Source organism: Marmota flaviventris, chromosome 9 (assembly GCF_047511675.1).
Source record: "Marmota flaviventris isolate mMarFla1 chromosome 9, mMarFla1.hap1, whole genome shotgun sequence".
Lineage (NCBI taxonomy): Eukaryota > Metazoa > Chordata > Mammalia > Rodentia > Sciuridae > Marmota > Marmota flaviventris.
In genome coordinates, this window is record NC_092506.1 from 8,401,152 (window position 1) to 8,419,945 (window position 18,794).

Genomic DNA, 18,794 nt, shown 5'->3' on the forward strand with positions numbered 1-18,794 from the left:
GCACTGGGAGGGAAGTTGGAGGCTGCCAGTGCCCCCCTTGAAGTCGTTTTAAAAATAAAACCTCGCTCTAACCGTGACTCACGCGGCTGGTGGGGACGGGAGCGCGGCGCCCGGGCCGGCCCGCTGCCCTCGCCGCGCGCCCCTCACCCTCCGATTCCCGGGTGCGGGGCAGGAGCTGGGACCGATCTGCCCAGCCTGGAGCCCCCCGCGGGCAAACTGCCTCTCGGGGGCGCAGCAAGGGCTCGGTCCCCGGCTCCAGTCGAGCCCCCGCCCTTCCCAGCCGCTGCTCTGGGGAGTGGAGCCGCCGGCCGCGAACCCCGCGCCTCCCCGCGGCGGGGCCAGCGCCACCGGCGCTTGGCTGTAGCTCTCGACTCAGGGCCCCCCTCCCCAAATCCCAAAGACTGCGCGTCCCCCACCGCTCCGGGGCAAAGCCCGGCAGCCCGATCCCGCTGCGCCTCGGTGCACCCGCGGCCCCCGCCCCGTCCGCCCGGGCGCCTTGTCCCGACCCGCGGCCCCCGGCCCCCGCCCGGCGCAACCAGCCTTACCTGCGCAGCGGCCGGGGAGGCGGGTCTCCTCGGGAAACTTTGCGGCGACGGCTGGAGCCTCCGGGGTTATTCCAAGAAGCGGGCGGGAACCGGAGCCGGAGGGCGCCCGGGGAGCTCGGGAGGGGAGCCCCCAGCGCGCGGCGGAGCACGGTGGCGGGCCCGGGGCGGGGGGCGCGCGGCGGCGCATCTGCCCGGCTCGGGCGCCCGGCGGAGCCGCGGGAGGAGTGCGCGGGGTTGCGCCCCCCGGCGGGGTGCGTGTGCCCGGGCGAGTGCGCTCGGCTGGGCGAGGGCAGCAGCGGCGCCCGCACAAGCGGCGGCGGCGGCGTTGGCGAGCAGGGCGCGGGGAACCGGGCTGTGCGGCCGCCTCTCCCCTCGCGGCGGCGGCGGCGGCGGCGGGGCCGTGCGTGCAGGCGCGGAGCGGGGAGGGAGGGAGAAGGGGAGGCGGCGGGCGGGGAGGAGGCGGCGGGGGCGGGGGCGCCGCGCTGCGCACTGGCCGGCGGGACCCGGCGCGGGAGGCTGCGCCGCCGCGCGGGGACTCTGGCCCTGCCGGAGAGAAGCGGCCTCCGCGTCTCCCTCCTCCTACCCTCCGCTAAAATGACCGGGGGGAGGGCAGGATGGGAAGCAGGCCCCCCTAGGGAGTGGGGGGAGGGAGGCGCCCAAAGCCAGCCTCCAGCGCAGGGGGGGGCAGGGGAGAGGAGGGGTTCTCTCTCTCGTTCTCGCGCCGCCTCCCCCCGCACCCCTCCTCTGCACCCACTCATTCATCCATTCATTCATTCATCCATCTGTCCACCCATGCATTCATTCACAAACAGGTACCCACCGCCTACTCTGCTGCCAAGGTAACCCCTTCCTCCCTGTTTGCTTCCCCTTCCCCACTCAAACCCCCTCACCTGCTGCTCCCCCTTCCTGCGTGTGCTCTGAACCCCTGGGTTCTCTCTGAGAAGTGCCCCACCCAGCTGGCAAAGTGGGCAGCCTGGGTCAGATGCCAGGCCCATTCCTTCCTGCACCAGCTGACTGTGACCTTGGGCAAGTTGATTAACCTCTCCAACCTCAGTGTCCTGACTGTGAAATGGGAGCATTCAGGGCCTGTTTGCAAAGGTTTTTATGAAGGTTGGGGAGACCTTGAATGGGAAGGTGGCTGAGCCTCTGCCTGCATTTCAGAAAAGTCTACTTCCACTGTGTGGGGTCTGGGTGATGGGAGGAGGTGGTTAGCCTACTGTCCCCACCCTCTTTGACATTCTCTGGGACACTAAGGAGCCCTCCAGTCCACCCAGCCTCACCTGCCCAGGTAGGACCTTGTCACTGTGTCACAGAGCTCAGTTGTTCCTACCTATTCACTCCCCTGAGTCTGTACCTCTGCCCAGAACCCCACCACCACCAGGGCCCCAGGCCCCACTGCTCCCAGGACTACCCTCAGGATCCCCACAATCTGGCTGAGACCCCTTTCTGAACCTGTTCCCACACCTCCCACCCCATTGTCCCAACTCCAGACCTGTGCAGATGTTCCAGGGGCCTAGTCACCCCTGCACTGTACATCCTTCAGGGTCCCCCTGGGAGAAGGTCACTGACAGGGACACCAGCCCCTCTTTCTCCCTCCTCCTGTGCTTTCCTGTCCTTCCCTCTTGACCCCAAGCTGTCCCTCTTGCCCCCAACCTGGGAGCAGTCTGGGGCCTTGCCCAGGGCTGCCACCTCTGACCTGCTGTGAGCAGCGCCTTTCCCTTCCTGCCTTTCTTCTCCACTCCTCCCTCCCCACTCCCTGCCCCCTAATTCCCTTTCTTCCTTCTCCTGCTTTTCTGCTCAATTCACCAAACAGCTATTTTTTTCTCCCAATTTTTATTTATTGCCCAAACAGCATTATACCAACAATAAAGGAAGGAAAAATCACCCACAATGCCACCGCCCTGTGGCGTCAACAGTCTCTGTGCCTCTGCTCCCTTGCAGGCTGGTCCACGCAGGGACAGCTATAATTTTTCCAGAGCAGTGGTTTCCGTTCTGCCTGCCCAGGCCCCCAGATGGACGAGGGGCCCCGGGGCTCTGCCATTCGTCCATCGCGTCCCTTAGTGTGTGGCTCCAGATTTATGTGCGTGTCTTCCTCCTCTTCTAAACTGAACCCCGTTCCATCCCTGACACGCGCAGCCCGGGGCCAGCACGGAGCAGGCTCTCCGAGCCTCCAGGTGGAGCGGATGGTTTGGATACAGCTCTATTTGACGCGTTGCACTTAGATATCAAAATATCATCTTCATAATTGTGGTTTTAATAGCTGTGTGATATTCCACCCGCTGATGTACCACAGCCCTCCCAGCCATACCTGCGGGCCGCACATGGTGCAGGGAAGATTGACGGAAGTCCACGGTGTGCTGGGTGTTGGTCAGGGCACCAGGGACCAAGGCTGAATCCGGACCTGCTGGACCTCGCCCTGGCAAAGCTGGAATTCCAGAGTGCCAGGCACCTAGACAGGCACAGCGTAGAGGATCTTGCTGAGACAGGATTACCAGGTGACCCCAGACACAGGGCCCGAGTCAGGTGGGACATCCGGGACAGCTGCCCGGGATTTTGGCTCTTGACCTAGGTATTAGAGGGTCAGGGCCAAGAGAAGGAAAGGCCCCGGTGTTGATCAGCTCTTCTTGATGGAGCTGGGGGATGAGAGGCGGAGGGGCGAGGTCAGCTGGGCCAGGTGGGAAGGGCCTTGGCAGCCTGCAGACGAGCAGTACCGGAGAGGGAGGGTAGTCCCAGGAGTGGGACAGTCAGCTGAGATGGAGAAGATGGCACTCAGGTGCGTGGGCTCCATGAGTGATGGTCAGTGGAGAAGGCAGGGTTGCCCTGGCGCAGGAGGACACAGCTAGTCCTGCAAGCTGGGCACCTGTGGGGACGCTTTCAGCAATGAGGCCAGTGTAAGTCACCCAACCACAATTTGTGGCTTCAACCTTGAGCTTGCCAAGCCCGAGCTCCCCAACTCCCAGGGTGGCCGTAACCCAGGCAGTGTCCAGCATCCCCGTGAGGGGGCCCTCCACTGGCCAGCCAAGGTCACCCTGGTCCTGCCAGCAGTCTCCGTGCCTGCCTCCCCAGCCACCCTCTCACCTCTGGGCTCTGCTGTCCTACCCCCTCCCAGCTGCTGCCCGGGGCACTCCCCCAGCCTCCCTGCACCTGTTTCTTACACTAATGTGGCCATCCCAGACCTCCAAGGCCTGGGGTGACAGGCTAGGTCCTAAGACCCAGGTGAGGTCCCAAGGAAAGTGCTCCGTACACTGTGAAGCGCTGTGGCAACCCAACTCGCCACTCTTAGACGGCTGTCCACCGCTGTTCTAGGTCTTGCTTGAGCCTGTTCTGGGCCGGGAAAAGCAGGTGACCAGGCTCAACGGAGGGACAGGACCTCCCCATTGGATAGTCAGCAGGAACCCTTCCCCGCAGGCTCTGTTCTGGGCATCCAGGCACCCAGGCACGAGGCCATCCTGGGGCAGAGGTCAGGGTCCACACCAAGACTGACTGCAATGCTCACCCACCCACGGTGGCGCCATCTCCTGGGGCAGGGGGAGGACTCCCAGCCCCCACCTAGAGCCAGAGGGCCTCTGAAGAGACTTCCTGTTCCTCCTGTTTTGGGGGTCTCAGTCTTGGATTCACCAGTCCTTGGCTGCGAGGTGAGACCTGGGATGTTTATATGAATCCACGAGCACGGCCCCGTGGGGGCTCTCTGTGCACCTCGGCCCTCAGCGGAAACTTCCAGGTGCTTCTGGGACCCAGCTTCCAACTCCACCGCTCCCCCCCACACCAGCCTGCACTAAGCTGTCCCATGGACATGGCAGGGGGCCAGGGCTCCTCCCTGAGAACACTGGTTCTCCTCTAAGGAGTGGCAGGCTGGGCCCAGAGCAGTTTCAGGGACAGTCAGGGACCCAGGCCTCCAGTCCAGGAGGAAGCTCTCAGACCCTGTGCTCAAAGGAACAGGCACAGAAGAAATAAGGCCAGTGTGATGAGGTCACCTACCCCCCAGAGAAGGCACTGGGAGCAGGGTGGATCAGACTGGCCGCTCCCAAGGGAGGATCAGACTGGCCGCTGGCCTGGGGAAGCTGCAGGCCAGAGTAGGAGCACCCCACAAGCTAGGTCCAGTCCCTGCCTCAACACTCCTTCCCATACCTCTGAGCCCCTCCTGCTCCCGACACCAGGTCCCACTGCTCCATGCTTTTCCACCCCTAACCGACTCCTGTTCTCCCCTAGACCAAAGCTCAGTCATCCTGTCTTCCAAGAACCTCCCTTTATCCCACCATTCTGATTGCGTCTCTGTCTTTGTCCGTTTTCTTTACTATAACTGAATGCCACAGACTAGATAATTTATAAAGACTAGAAGTTTATTCAGCTTTTGGTTCTGGAGACCCAAGGTTGAGGGACTGCATCCAGTAGGGGCCATCTTTGAGGAGCCTTCTTCATGGGGCAGGGGGAGATGGACAGGCTGAGACAGAGAGAGAAACTGGGGACTGAACCCAGGGCCTCCCCCATGCTAGGCAAGTGCTCCACCACTGAGCTACATCCCAGTCCTTTTTATTTATTATTTATTTTTTATTTTAAGACAGAGTCTAAGTTACTGAAGTTCTCCCTAAGTTGCCCAGGCTGGCTTTGAACTTGCAATCCTCCTGCCTCAGCCTCCCAAGTCCCTGGGATTCCAGATGTGTGCCACCTGGCTAGGACTGCCCACCATAAGGAAGACAGGCAGGAGGCACTAATGCCACCATGGGGGTCCCACCCTCATGACCTCATCTGATCCTAATTACCTGCCCAAAACCTCCCTCCAAGCCATCAACATATGGCTTTGGGGATGAAATTCCAACATGGATTTGGGAGGACAAACACCCACACCACGCCCTCAGCTTGTTCTCTCTGCTCCCTGCTTCTCGATGGTGGCTCTTAGTTCATTTGTGACTTCCCATGACTCGTGGGACTCCATTTTTCAGCCACTGGACGCCACTTGCCCCTCTCTGGGATCAGGGCATGGCTGATGATTTCACAGGGGGTGGCTTCCTCCTGGGACAGATGTAAAACAGCACGTGACTTAGGACGGGGGTCTGTACCCCAGATGTGTGTCTGGTTAGTGCCCGTCTCTTCCACCTGACCTCCAGCACTGGGAAGTCACAGCCAGGATCTGTGTTGGTCCCTCTGTGTCCCCAGCACCTGCCACAGAGCCCTGTGCGTGGGGAGAGCATAGCCCAGCATTACTGAGTGAATGACTATAACACTGAGGCGAGTCACTGTGACAGAGCTGTCCCAAGGCCAGCCATGACTCCTAAAATTGGGAACTCCCCCAGAATGATGGTTCCAGGGTCTCAGAGAGAGGCCAGACCCCTTTACAGCTCCTGGGGAGAGGGCAGGGTGGGGTCTTGGCTGGTGGGGGGTAGAGACCAAGACCAACAGGTGCCCCTGGATGGTGGGGAGAAACCTCCAGAGAGGGACAGACAGGCGGGACCTTGCCACCTGAAGGAGGTTCCAGGCGGCAGGACTGAGGCTGTGGGTCCCGAGCCTTTCTCATGGGCCCCTCCTTCCCCCTGTGAGCCTCCTCTTCTTCCCACCAGTGATACCACCTCCCCTGTCCCCACGCCTGTCCCCACGCCTTCCAGATGCCCAGCCATTATCCCCAGGAGAGGACTTGCTTCTGTGGAGACCTCGGCTTTCTTGACTGGCCAGCGTGCACCGGTTCACACACCCTCCACAGGAGGAAATGTGGATTCTGCCTCGAAGGCCAGCCACGAGAGGGACAGCATGGGAGCTGGACAGCAAGGGCGAGGCGGGCTGTGGGGGGCGGTGTCAGCCCAAGATCAGGAGCTCCCCCTGAGGGCCAGAGGGAAGGGGAGGGTGAGGCCAGGGGCTGGGGGGTTCTTCAGGGACCCAGAGCCTCTAGGGTCCTCACCTCCTCCCTCTCCATCCTGTCCCTGTCCCTGTCCAAGATGGCTACTGCCTCAGTCTCCCCAGGACCCTGGGGCTCTCTAGGCCTCATGCCAGGGTCCAAGGGCCCAGCTCAGCCAGCCCGGCCAGGGGCTGCAGAGAGAGGGCCCTCTCCCCTCACCTGCGCTGGGACTCAGGCACCTCCTGGGCCTCCCCCAGCCTCCCCAGCCCCCCACCTCTGCAGGGCAGCAGAAACCACTCAAGACCCAGCCCCGGGAGGGGATGGGAATCAGGACTGGGCTTCTGAGCCCAGGTCCCCTCCCAGAGTTCTGGGGAAGAAAGAGACATCGTCTTCTGGAACCCTCCCCCAGTCTCCACCTGCCCCACGGGGGGCTCCAGGGTGATGAGCAAGGATGTGCTAAGCCCGGGTCCCCCTCTCCAGATCCGGGGGTACTGAGCCTGCTCCGGGGCCAGGTTGGGCGGGCTCACCCCCAGCCCCTCACCTGCAGGCCCAGGTGCCCAGGCCCGGGCGCCGCTGAGGCGGGCGGGGAGGGAGGAGCCGGGGAGGGGGAGGGGAGGGAGCCAGCGCCAGCCGTGGGGGCGGGGCGGGATGTGGTTGCCCGGCAACCACCACGCGGCAGCTCCGAGGAGGGATTCTTAAAGAGCCGAGCAGGAAGGTTGCGCCGCTGAGGGCCCAGGCTGGGCCTCGCATACCAATGGCGGCCACGGCCAGCCTCCTCCTCCCTCTCCTTCCCCCGTGCGGAGCCCAAGCTGGGAGGGCAGGAGGGCAGAGAGGAGAGGATACCCGAGCCAGGGGGTCCCTGCGGTGGGCAGAGCAGGGACTCCGCTGGGCTGCCCTCTTGTCCCCATAGGACAAGACCCTGGAGGGGTCAGATGGCTGTCCAGGGCAGGGGGGGACTCCCACTTGAGGACCCTCAGCATCTTGCTTCGGGTTCCTCTCCTCCTAGGGTCTCAGTTCCCAGCTGTACGAGGTGGGGGGGGGGTTCAGTCGAAGGGGCCTTGCTGGGGTCCAGGGAGGATCCTCCTGGTGTCCACCTCCCACTCAAGCCGTGGGCAGTGTTTTGTGCACATAGCCACCACCTCCTGCAATTCACTGCCCCTCTCACTTCTAAAATGCAAGCCCAACCCCATTGCTCCCGGCTCCAGCACCTTCCATGATTCCCCATGGCCATGGGGAAGGTTCCAGAGGGGCCGTGGGCCTGACCCTACCTTCAACTCAGCGCACTCCCCTCTGCTGTGTCCCCTCTCCCGTAGCCCACCCCCCCACACACCAGGCACATTGTCATCCACCGCTCCAGACATGGTGGCTGAAGCAAGGTCTATTGAACGGATAAGTGGTCCTAAGAATAGCCCTTGGGTGCCAGGCCCATGCTGGCCTTTGGAATCCAGGAGGAAATGAGGCAGATGAGGCCCTCCTGCCATAGGCCACCAGGCCAATTAATGATAAACCAGCAAGCAAAGAGTAAAAGATCATTATAGAACCACGCTGTGGACTCCAAAGGAAGTGATGACAGAAATAGGCAGATACTTCAACTGGGTGGTCTGGGGAGGCTCCTTAGAGGAGGTAACATTTTCACTGGGACCTGAAAGATCAGAAGGAACCAGTTTGGAAAGAGCTAAAAGAAGAGTGTGTGAGACAGAGGGAACAGTATGTACAAAGGCCCTGGGGCATGAGAAAGCCAGGGCCATTTAAAAAAAGGAGGCCAGAAAGTTGCGGGGGAGGGGAGATCAGACTTTGGAATGCAGCCGGGTATTCGTGGAGGGGAATATGGATTTTGTTCTAAGTATAATAGGAAGCTATTTGAGAGTTTTGATCAGGGAAGTGACATGATCTAATTTATATTTTAAAACGATCATCTGAACAACCACTTTGGAGAGCAATTTGGCAATAACCAGTAAAGATGTGCATATACCACAACCCTGCAACCTGCTCCCAGAGAAACGCCGGCACATGTGCACACAGACGTGCACAGATGACACCGCCGTTGCCCGCAGGAGGCAAAGCTGGGCACACCTGTCCATGGGTCGGGAGAGAAAGGACAGGACGCCGGGTGTGGGGCTGCCTCACCCTGGAACGTTCCAGCCTGGGTGAGCGGCGTGGGCCTGGTGGACAAATCTCACGGGGCCTGTACCTTCCAGGGTCACACCAACCTAGGTAACCTGTTGTCGCAGGGCACATGTAGCGGCCCTCTAAAGAAAGCACTCCCCTAAATCAGGGGTGGGGCCTCTGCAGGAGCCCTCTGCTGCCTTGTCGCTTGCCTTCAGGCTGGCCCTGGGCCGTTTCCTTGCTCTAAGTGAACGCCTGAGCCGGGGTGACTGACAAAGAATAAAGGTTTCTTGGGTCGCGGTTCTGGTTCTGGAGGCTGGGAAGCCCAGGACGGCGGCATGGGCGTCTGGTCAGGGCCTTCTTCCCGCAGCACAGCCTGGCGCAGGACACCGCGTGAGCACCAGGCCAGCTCAGGTCCCACTTCGCAGAAGGCCACCCATGCCATGGGGGTGGGGGGCACCCTCATGACCTCATCGAGCCTTCCTCACCTCCCAAAGGGTCACCTCCAAACACCATCCACACGTGAAATGTGGGGTTAAGCTTCCAGCACATGAGCTGGGGGGACCTGCAGACCGTAGCGCTCACATCTGTACACACACGCGCTTTTCTATGTAAGAAATAAGTGGAAAAGAGTCCCAGGAGCTGGGGGGGGGGCGCTGAGGGGCTGCCAGGTGGGAGGGGACGCTGGAGGGGGCAGCAGAACCCAGGGTGCCTCCTTGGGGAAGTAGGACCCACCCCGCTGCAGCTGGGCAGAGGAGGCCGCCCGCCCGCCCAACGCTGGGCAGGGGTGGGGTCCACAGCCACCAGCAGGCCCTCCCCAGCCCCTGGTTCCCTACCTGCACTCTCCCCCAGCGGTCTGCCAGGGCCTGGCCCCTCTTCCTGCAGAGATGGCAGGACGGCTGGCTGGGGCCCAAGCCCTCTGGGTAATTGGGTTTCAGGGATGCTCATGGATATGCTAATGGCGGGATGCTGAGCGCCTGCCCTGGCTCCTGGGGGAGGGGAGGCCCAGCAGCAGCGGGGGTCCCACAGCACCTGGCCCACCGAGCTCTGGACTCTGGGAGGCCAGTGCCTGACCCCAGCTCCAGCTCCCCAGCTTTGGCAGCCGGGTGACCTTGAGCAAGCCACTGGTGGGAGGGATGCTGGACCTCTGAACCTCTCCCCATCTACCAAGTGGCCAAAATAATAGGACCCCCTCCTCGGGCTCCTGGTCCACCCCACATCCCTGGCCCAATGCCAGGCACAGGGGACAGGGGACCGACGTGCTGGGTCAAAGCCCCAGTAGCCAGTTTCTGGTTTGGTTGAAAGTTAAGAGTTCCTACGGGGACGAAGTGTGACAGGCCGGCGCTGCCTGCTGAGCGACAGGGTGACTCACTTTCCTCTCGCTGTTTGTTTATGTGTATTATCCAATTTGGGGCAATGAATCTGAATTTCTTGCGTAACCAAACGCCAGTGTGTGGAAGGTGCCCAGAGCCGGGCAGAGAGCCGTGTCCAGGGGATCTCTGGGTCTCCGGGGGCTTGGGGTCCCGCTGGGCGTCCCAGCCAGGAGATGGGTCTCCAGGGGCCCCTCAGGGGCAGAGCCCAAGGAACCCAGGCAGGAAGGGGACAGAGAGTCCCTGTCTCAGGAGACCACAGCCAAGTCACCTCCTTGGAGCTAAATGACTGGCTGGGCAGCTTCTGCAGGGACAGCTGTGTGGCGGGAGCCCTCAGGACGGCCAGGGGTGGGGCCTGGGGAGCCAGGGTGGGTGCAGAGCGGAGGGAGGGTGATGGAGGTGCAGGGGAAGGGAAGGGTCTGGAATGAGGTCACTGGAAGGAGAGTCCAGGAAGGGGGCGTCGACCCCAGCTGCCCTCAGAGGAGAGGCAGGGGCCGAGCCCTGGGGGGCAACCAGCCAGGGCCGAAGAAGTCCAGCTCCGACTCAGACCCACAGAGTCCAGATCCCATCGCGTCCCCTGCCCGGGTGGCCTCAGGCCAGCCCTGGCTGTGAAATGGCCCTGCACGCCCTTGGCTCCTCAAAGGCTGGTGACCACACCCACGCCCCCAGCCTCCTCCTGCCTGGGCCTCGGGCTCCCTGTCCATCGCCACAGCCAGGCCCAGTGACTTCAGTGTGTCCCCCCAAAGTTCACGTGCTGGAAACTAATTCCCATGGGGATAGTATTCCAAGGCAGGCCTTTGGGAGGAGATGAAGGTTCCTCGCGGTACCCATGCCTTGGCCCTGGACCTCCCAGCCTCCAGAACTGAGAGCAGTGGACCTCTATTCTTCATGAATTCCCTAGACTCAGGCATCTTGTTGGGTTTTGTTTTTTGTACCAGGGATTGAACCCAGGGGCTCTTACCCCCTGAGTCACATCCCCGGCTCTTTTTATTTTTTATTTAGAGACAGGGTCTCAGTAAGTTGCTGAGGCTGGCTTTGAACTTGTGATCCTCCAGCCTCAGCCTCCTGAGCTGCTAGGACCACAGGCGGGCGTCACCGCACCCGGCTCGAGTACTTTGTTACAGCAACAGAAAACTCACTGAGACAGGCCCTCCCCGCCGTGACGGTTTTACGGCAATTTTAATGTTATCATCTGGGGCTCAGAAAGGCCTCAGTTAAACGACCTCCCCATTCCCAGAAGAGGACACCAAGGTCCTGGGAGGTGGAGCCACTGGGCCAAGGCCGTGGTGCACTGGCTGCTCCGGAGGCCCATGGTCATTTCATCTGTATGGACCTCAGTTTCTACCCCTGGGGATGAGGCGGGCGGGTATGTTGAGAGGATCCTGGGGCTCCATGATGAAGCTCGCTGGGGACACACCAAGTACCCTGAGGCCCCCGCTCCCTGTCCCCTCCCAAGCCAGGAGAGTGTCCAGCAAGCCCCCCGCTTCCCACCTGAGCACACTCACCACCAGGGACAGTGACCTCAGCCTGGGGGACGCGGCTTGTCAAACAAGGCAGCTGCTCTCACAGCTGGGAGGCCTCTGAGTCTCTGGTTTTACCTTCAGAATTCAGCGCGTCTCACGTTCGATTCCGCCACGGACTGCTCCGCCTCTGAAGCCTGTGTGAAAGTACGGGACTCGGGGACCACGGGATCCGGGGACCACAGTCCCACCTGGGCTGCGGGAGGCAGGGGATGGATAGCCGCCTCCCTGGCTGTCAGGAGGACTGTCAGGGAGTCCCACGGGGAGCCAGGCTCAGGGCGGGTCAGGGGCAGTGGGGGCCCCCAGCACCTTCCCTCTCTCACAAAGGCTCCCTGGCATGGGCCACTCCTGTCCCCGCAGCCCTCCTCTCCCCTCACTCTGCCTCAGCCACAGGGGCCCCTGCCTCAGGACCCCTGCACGGCCATGCCTGCCTGGCGCATGCTCCTCCGGGCTGGCCCCTGTTCACCCCTCTGGGACTGGCCCCACCGCCAGCTCCTCTCCTCTCCTTCACAGTGACACTGGTTTCAGCTGTACTGATTTTGCTGTCTTTGTCCCCCTCCTGGACCAGGAGGCCCTTGCTGTCTGTGTCCCAGTGCCCCAACACCCAGGGGCAGGGTGCACATTGTCAAATGGTAGGAGCTGAGCCCCGGGCTCCCAGGGGCACGGGAGGAAGCGGCCAGGCCAGGGGCTGGGGACCGAGGGCAGCAGCCCCAGCGCCTGTCTAGCTGTCCCGGCAGCCAGGGAGGTGTGTGGAGCCACAGGCAGGGCGAGGAGGAAGGAGCCTCCAGGGACACGCAGAGGGGCTGGCCGGCTGCAAGGTCACCACTGGCCGCCCAGCGCTCCCAGCCCGAGAACCTGCTCAGCGCTTTCCTCGGGTCACTGCACCACGGCCTCCCCTCGGGCACCCCCACTCCCCCCACCACCTGGAGGATGTAGTCCTCCCTGTCAGGAAGGGCCAGGCAGAAGGGGGAGGGGACAGAGGTACCCACAGGCCGGGGGAAGGCTGGTGGCCACTGTCCTGAGAGAAAACAGGAAACTCCTTCCCACTGAGGGTCTCAAGGACTTTTGTTGTTTTAAAATATCAACCTATTGATTGATTGATTGATTGATTGATTGATTGTGGGGCTGGGGGGGAACCCAGGGCCCCGCACACCCCAGGCCCAGGACGGTTTTAACTGGGCAGCCAGGGTGAAGTCGGAGTGGTCGGGATTTTCCTGGGGAGCAGGTTGCCCTCTGTGGCTGAGCACCCTGGGTGTCCCCCAGACAGGGTGGGCATCAGGTGAACTCACGGGCCCAGGCCCAGCGTGTGCCTCCGTGGCCCTTCCTCCCTTAAAGAGCTGTTAAAGGGGCTGGGGACATAGCTCAGCTGGTAGAGTGCCTGCCCCGCATGCACAAGGCCCTGGGTTCCCTCCCCAGCACCAAAAAATGAAAATAAAAAAGAGCCGTTAATAAACGATACTTTAAACCAGGCACGGTGGCACACGCCTGTCATCTCAGCGACTCGGGAGGCTGAGGCAGGAGGATCGAGAGTTCAAAGCCAGCCTCAGCAATGTGAGGCCCTAAGCAACTCAGGGAGCCCCTGTCATTAAATAAAATACCAAATAGGGCTGGGGATGTGGCTCAGTGGCCGAGTGCCCCTGAGTTCAATTCCTACTATCCCCACCCAAAAAAAACCCTGATAATTTGTGCCTTTGTTGGTATAAAACAAATATATTTATCTTGTTTTTTAAAATATTTTCTTTGACCTAGAAACTTATTTTTTTTTCTCTGTTAAAAGCAAGGCTCCTCGGGCCCCTGTCCCTGCCTCCCGAGTCCAGGCCTCAGGGTCTCAGACCTCTCTCTGACCCTTCCCCTCCCTCCTGCCAGGCTTGAGGCTGCGAGGCCCAGGGGCTGGGCTGCCCGGGTCTGAGCCCAGCACAGCCCTGCACACAGTTGGCACTCAATTAAAGTGCTTCGTGTAGAGAGTGAAGTAGGGGCCTGTGTCGCCTTTGTTCCCGGGCCTCCTCTGACCTTTAGTGACAGTGGCCAAGCACTTGGGTCTAGCTGTCTCCTTTGCACTGGGCAGTGGCCACCTGCCAGGTCCTAACTAGGCCGGGAGCTGGGGCACAAACTGGGGAGACTTCGCCCTGCCCTCCCCCGGGACAGCCACCAGAGCCGGGGACAGCCACCAGGGCCAGGGACAGCGGGAGCCTGGGCCTGGGCCTGGGCTTGGGAAGGCGTGGCGCGGGCAGAGGGGCAGGGGGGCTGGTGGAGGGCACTGCAGGAGCAGCAGGTGGTGGCGGGAGGGGCCCGAGAGGATGTGTGGCAGCAATGACTGGCATCCAAGGCACGTCAACGTCACAGGGGCAGCACTGGGCTCAGGGCCAGCTAATGAAGAGCCCAGGGAGGTGGGCCAGGGTCGCATCCCAGGCAGGGGACCACCTCGACCCTGTGGGGATGGTGGGGCACCTCCAGAGCCTCAAGGTGGGGTGCCAGGTGGAGACCTGCCCCCCACCCGACCTGAGAAAGCCCTGAGCCTCCCCAGGGCTCCGAGTCAGCCTCACCAGGCTCACTGCACCCCTCCCGGAGGCCAAAGACCCCGGCTGAAAGGTAGAGGGGGCCGTGGAGCCACCTGCCGAGGAGGGGCCACCTGTGCACGGCACCAGAGTGGTCGCCATTCAGCACGCGGACTCCTTAGAGGTATAACTGGCATGAAGAGGGTGGCCGGTTAGACCTTTCAGCCTAATCTCAAATGTGCACTAGTGACCATAACCATGGCCAAGGGTTCCTTAGCTCTGTTGGGCAGTGGTAGTGGTCATTTCTGTCTGGTCCTTAATCAGGATTTTAGATTTTTTTTGTTTTTAGTTGTTTATTTATTTATATTCGGTGCTGAGAATCGAACCCAGTACTCACACATGCCCGGCAAGTGCTCTGCCCCAGCCGCAGCCCCCAGGATTCTGGATCTATCCCCCTGGGTGCCTCGTGTTGGGGACAGCTTGCTTTTGCTGTCCAGTCTTTGTAAATTCCGAGATTTCCGAGAATTGCATTTTCAAGTTATCAGCCAAAAAAAAAAAAATACCAATGGCGGTTAGAAATTTGAATATGTTGTTTGTGATGATTGAGACGCAGTGCTTCTCTTCAGAAATTTATGCTCCTGGACAAAATTGAGGACAGAGGGCTTATTCCTTTTCAGTCTTTAATGAAAATACGTATGAAACAGGTTGCCCGGGGGTCGCCTTAAGGCTCAAAATGGGTGTTTTTTTTCCCTCAGCACCTGGTCGTTATTAGCCAACTACCCGGAATTTTTTTTCTTTTGTATCAAAGATTGAACCCAGGGGTGCTTGACCAGGGAGCCACATCCCCAGCCCTATTTTGCATGTCATTTAGAGACAGGATCTCACTGCATTGCTCAGCGCCTCCGCCATTGCTGAGGCTGTCTTTGAACTTGTGATCCTCCTGCCTCAGCCTCCAGAGCTGCAGGGATTACAGGCATGTGCCACCACACGGGCTCATATTTGAAGATAGGGTCTCACTATGTTGCCTAGATTGGCCTTGGAACACCTAGGTTCAAGTGATCCTCCTGCCTCAGCCTCCCAAGTAGCTGGGAACACAGGTGCATGCCCAACGCCCAGTCTTTCTTTATTTGGAGAGTAGGCTGTTCATCTTGCTAAATGATTTTCAAAGGACTCTGCTTCTAGAATCTGCCAGTTGTTACATATTCTTGCAGATCACAACTGGAGCGTTCTGGGCAGAGCCAACCGCTAGTGCTGCAGGAGCTAAAAACTAATGTGGCCCTGTCACAGGGACACATGCCTGTAATCCCAGCCTCATGGGAGGGAGGCTGAGGCAGGAGGATTGCAAGTTCAGCAACTTAGCAAGACTGTTTCAAAATAAAATAATAAAAAGGGGGCTGGGGATGTGGCTCAAGCGGTAGCGCGCTCGCCTGGCATGCGTGCGGCCCGGGTTCGATCCTCAGCACCACATACAAACAAAGATGTTGTGCCCGCCGATAACTAAAAAATAAATATTAAAATTCTCTCTCTCTCTCTACCTCCCTCTCTCTCTAAAAAAAAAAGTAACACTCTTTAAAAAAAAAATAATAAATACATAAATAAAAAGGGCTAGAAAATGTGACTCAGTGGTTAAGTGTCACTGGGTTTGATCCCCAGTACCAAACAAAACAAAAACCCCACAAATTGATTTTTGTTTATTCTTATTACTGAATATGAATTTCTGATCAAAACACTGATTTGAACACAATAAACCAAATACCTATTTCTGCAAGTTGACTCTTCAGTTTTGGATCTTAAAATTCAAGTGACTGCTGGGTGTGACGGTGCACACCTGTAAGGGAGGAGGATCACAAGTTCGAGGCCAGCCTCTGCAACAGAGTAAGACGCTATCTCAAGATAAAAAATCAAAAGGGGGTTGGGGCAAAACTCAGTGGTAGAGCCCTTGCCCAGCACGCGTGAGGCCGTGGTTTGATCCACACACACACAGACCCGTTTGCTGGGGTCAGGTCTGGGCCCTGGAGTGGACTGGCTGGTCACATGTCCCCTGCCTCCTTTCAGATGGGAAGTGTGCAGGGTTAAGAAAATGGGCCGTGACAGGCAGCCCTCCTGGGCGGAGCCCACCTCCTCCCCTTCCCTGTCCCCCTGGAGCCTCAGTTTCCCCGTTTGAAAGAAGGGTGGAGGTCCAGCTGTGATTAAAGCCTCCACACTGAGGAAAGCCTGGGGGGCAGAGGGGGCCCAGGGGCAGGTGAGGCGGGAAGGGCAGCCAGAGGCCCGCGTCTGGGAGCTACAGCGCCCGGAGCTGCCCTGCTTCAGGGTGGCAGCCACACCCAGGGACCACCTCCTGAGTCTGTCGACACTGTGCCCTTCTCAGCTGTCCTCCTGAAGCCACCAGGCCTTTTCCCTTGGACAGCCTGGCCCCCTGGGGGACTGGGGACAGCCTTCTGGGGCTCGTGTGGCTGGCTGGTCATTAAGGTCCCTGGGGAGAGGAGAATGGAGCCTCAGGGAACCAGCCAAGGACACCAGAACCCTCACCCATGGGCCATCTGAGGTTGGCAGAAGGGACACGACAGACTGGCCCCCAGGATGCCCATGACCACGGGGACCCCGGTGCTGGGCCTCCCTACCCCTTCCCACCCGTGGCGGATAAGGCCACCTGGCCTGGCCTCGACCACCTGGTGGAGGCCTCCCCTGGAGAGGCCCACTCCCTGCTCTGTCCCTGGCTGGGCGGCCTCAGCAGGTCACCTGCTGGCTGCCGTAGGCCAAGCCCACCCAGGAGGGGCTGGGTGCGGGCAGGCGGCCTGGCCATCCCCTGACGGGGGCCTGCAGAACAGCAGGTCAGCGCCCCCCTCCTGTCCCTTCAGGGCTGGCTGCCAACCCCTCTGGCTCTGCATCCCCTTTGAGCAGGAGCCAGCTCGTTTGCAGCCGGTGTTAATTAAGAGCGAGAGGTGATGGGGGAGGTGAGCGAGGCCACGGAGGGCAGCTTCTGCCAGCCGCCGGCACAGCCCCTGGGGCCGGGGGAGCCCAGAGCGGGACCTGGGCCCCCAACTGCACTGTCCTCCAGCTGGCTCCTGGGCAGAGCTGCCCAGCGGCCCCGCCCCCATCCCTGCGGGCAGATCTGCTGGGGCAGGAGCAGGGTCAAGGCTGCATGTGGCAGGGCCCACCGCTTGTTGGACAGGACTTGGCAGAGGCAGGCCCTAGGCCTGGCAGGGGTGGAGACAGTCCGCCCTGACAGTCCCCCTTGGGGTCTGCCTGCTTGGAGTCAGTCAGACCCAGCGCTGACCCTGCTGCTACCACTGGGACCGCTCCGGGCCTTGGTCTTCTTCTCTGTAAATTGGGAACAGCAGCCCCTGCCCGTGGCCGAGCCGTGATGGGAAATGGGGTCGCCTGTGCCAAGCACTCAGTCTGCACCTGGAAAGACGCTCTCCCCAGCGGGGGCGGAGATGTGCATTCCTGGGGCACAGGCCACGCCAGCGCCCCAGGAGCCAGCCCCCCACCGCCTGCCCACAGCCCCCGGGGGGCCACCATGCTGCGCCCCCGCGGCCGCTTTGACCTGACTGGCCCCTGCCTTCCCGCGGCCCCGCTCCTGTTCTGGGAGCGCGGGGCCGTCCTCGCCTCTCCATCTTAATTAGCTGCTTGTATTAATCTCGCAGTAACGTGGCGTCTTGCAGCCCTGGGTTTCAGGCTGTGGAATTAATTATTCCCCAAGCGAAAAGCTGTCAGGTCTGGGAGACCAGCCACTCGGAGCCACCGACACCACTTAGCAGCGTCCACCGCTTCCGCACGCGGCCCCGGGGCCAGAGCCGGGGGAGCCTCACGCAAGGGTGCCCCCAGGCCTGGCCGTGAGGTGGGGACGGACCAGGCCCCACACGGAGCCAGGCCTCCTGAGCCCGGGGCTGAGGCCCGGCTGGCCTCCCCACCTGGGGCCTGCTCACTGGACCTGCTCCCTGGCACCGCGTCCCCTGCTTAGCACAGAGGCACTCTGTGGGGCCAGGAGGGGGAGGCCAGGCCGGGCTGAGGGCACTGACCAGCCCAGCCCTGCCACCCGGAGGAGGGGCTGCCAGTCTCCTGGTGGAGGCAGGAGGAGACAGCCAGCCCAGCAGAGGCAGGTGGACCGGGCTTCTCTGGAAGGTGGAGGCCTTCAGACCTGCTCTGCCTGGTGGTCTGCTCTCGTCCAGGCAGGGGGCTCCGTGTCCCTCGACATTCACCCCAACCCCAGGAGGGGGCTGTCCCGCCTGATCCCACGTGGCGAGGAGGACAAGGACACTCCTCCCTCCCTGGGCCTAGCCGGTCCTGGTGGCTCCCAGGCAGCACCCACCACACGTGCAGCGGCACAGCTGCTCCTGGTGGCTTCCAGTCTGTGTCCCTGGTGGACCTCTGGGCAGGAGCAGGGCTTCCCTGTCCTCCCACCCTGCGTCAGGCCAGCCTCTGAAGGGCCTCGGGAGACACTGGGGGTGAACGGACGGTGCCTGGCAAGACCCTTGGCACTTGTCACTTGCACCCATGTGCAGCTGCTCAGGGTGAGCCGGGGCCTGTGTCCCCATCGCTGTCACCCTACTAACCTCAGGTCCACTGGGAGCCTCCATGGGGGAGGACTCCTGGCCCCTCTCCTGTCCACCATCATCTGTCCCTCCTCGGGCTGGGAGGCCCTGTGCCTAGAGCCTGAGGGCACAGGCTTCTGATGGGCCACCCCCTCCCTGTCCCCACAGCCCCCTGTCCCCAAGCTGCTCTACACTGACCTTCTCTCTCTCTCTCTCTCTCTCTCTTGCAGCCAACAGCTCCCTGCTTGGAGGTGGAGGTGGTGAGTGGACCTTCCTCTCTCAGCTGGGGACGGGTGGCCTGGTGACGTCTCCTTGCCCCTGCTTCTCGGCCAGGCCCGGTTGCTGTCCAGCTCTGTGACGAGGGCCTGACCTGGGCCAGTGCTGCACCCCTCTGCC

The 18,794-nt window shown here is 61.2% G+C and overlaps 2 protein-coding genes across 4 annotated transcripts in view; one reads left to right on the forward strand and one right to left on the reverse strand.

Annotated features, from left to right (window-relative positions):
- The window catches only part of Flrt1 (fibronectin leucine rich transmembrane protein 1), a 69,886-nt gene extending 69,271 nt beyond the window's left edge, over positions 1-615 (reverse strand). Inside the window, exon 1 of the mRNA XM_027944054.2 lies at positions 546-615. The gene's annotated coding sequence lies outside the window, so the exon portion shown is untranslated. The remainder of the gene's footprint in view (positions 1-545) is intronic.
- Positions 1-18,794, forward strand: part of Macrod1 (mono-ADP ribosylhydrolase 1) — a 137,714-nt gene that overhangs the window by 106,162 nt on the left and 12,758 nt on the right. For 2 of the 3 annotated variants that reach the window (XM_027944056.3, XM_027944055.3), the window contains exon 4: positions 18,629-18,658. The exons of the other annotated variant lie outside the window; for it this stretch is intronic. In XM_027944056.3, coding sequence (XP_027799857.1) covers positions 18,629-18,658 — 30 coding nt within the window. The remainder of the gene's footprint in view (positions 1-18,628; positions 18,659-18,794) is intronic. 3 annotated transcript variants of the gene reach the window in all.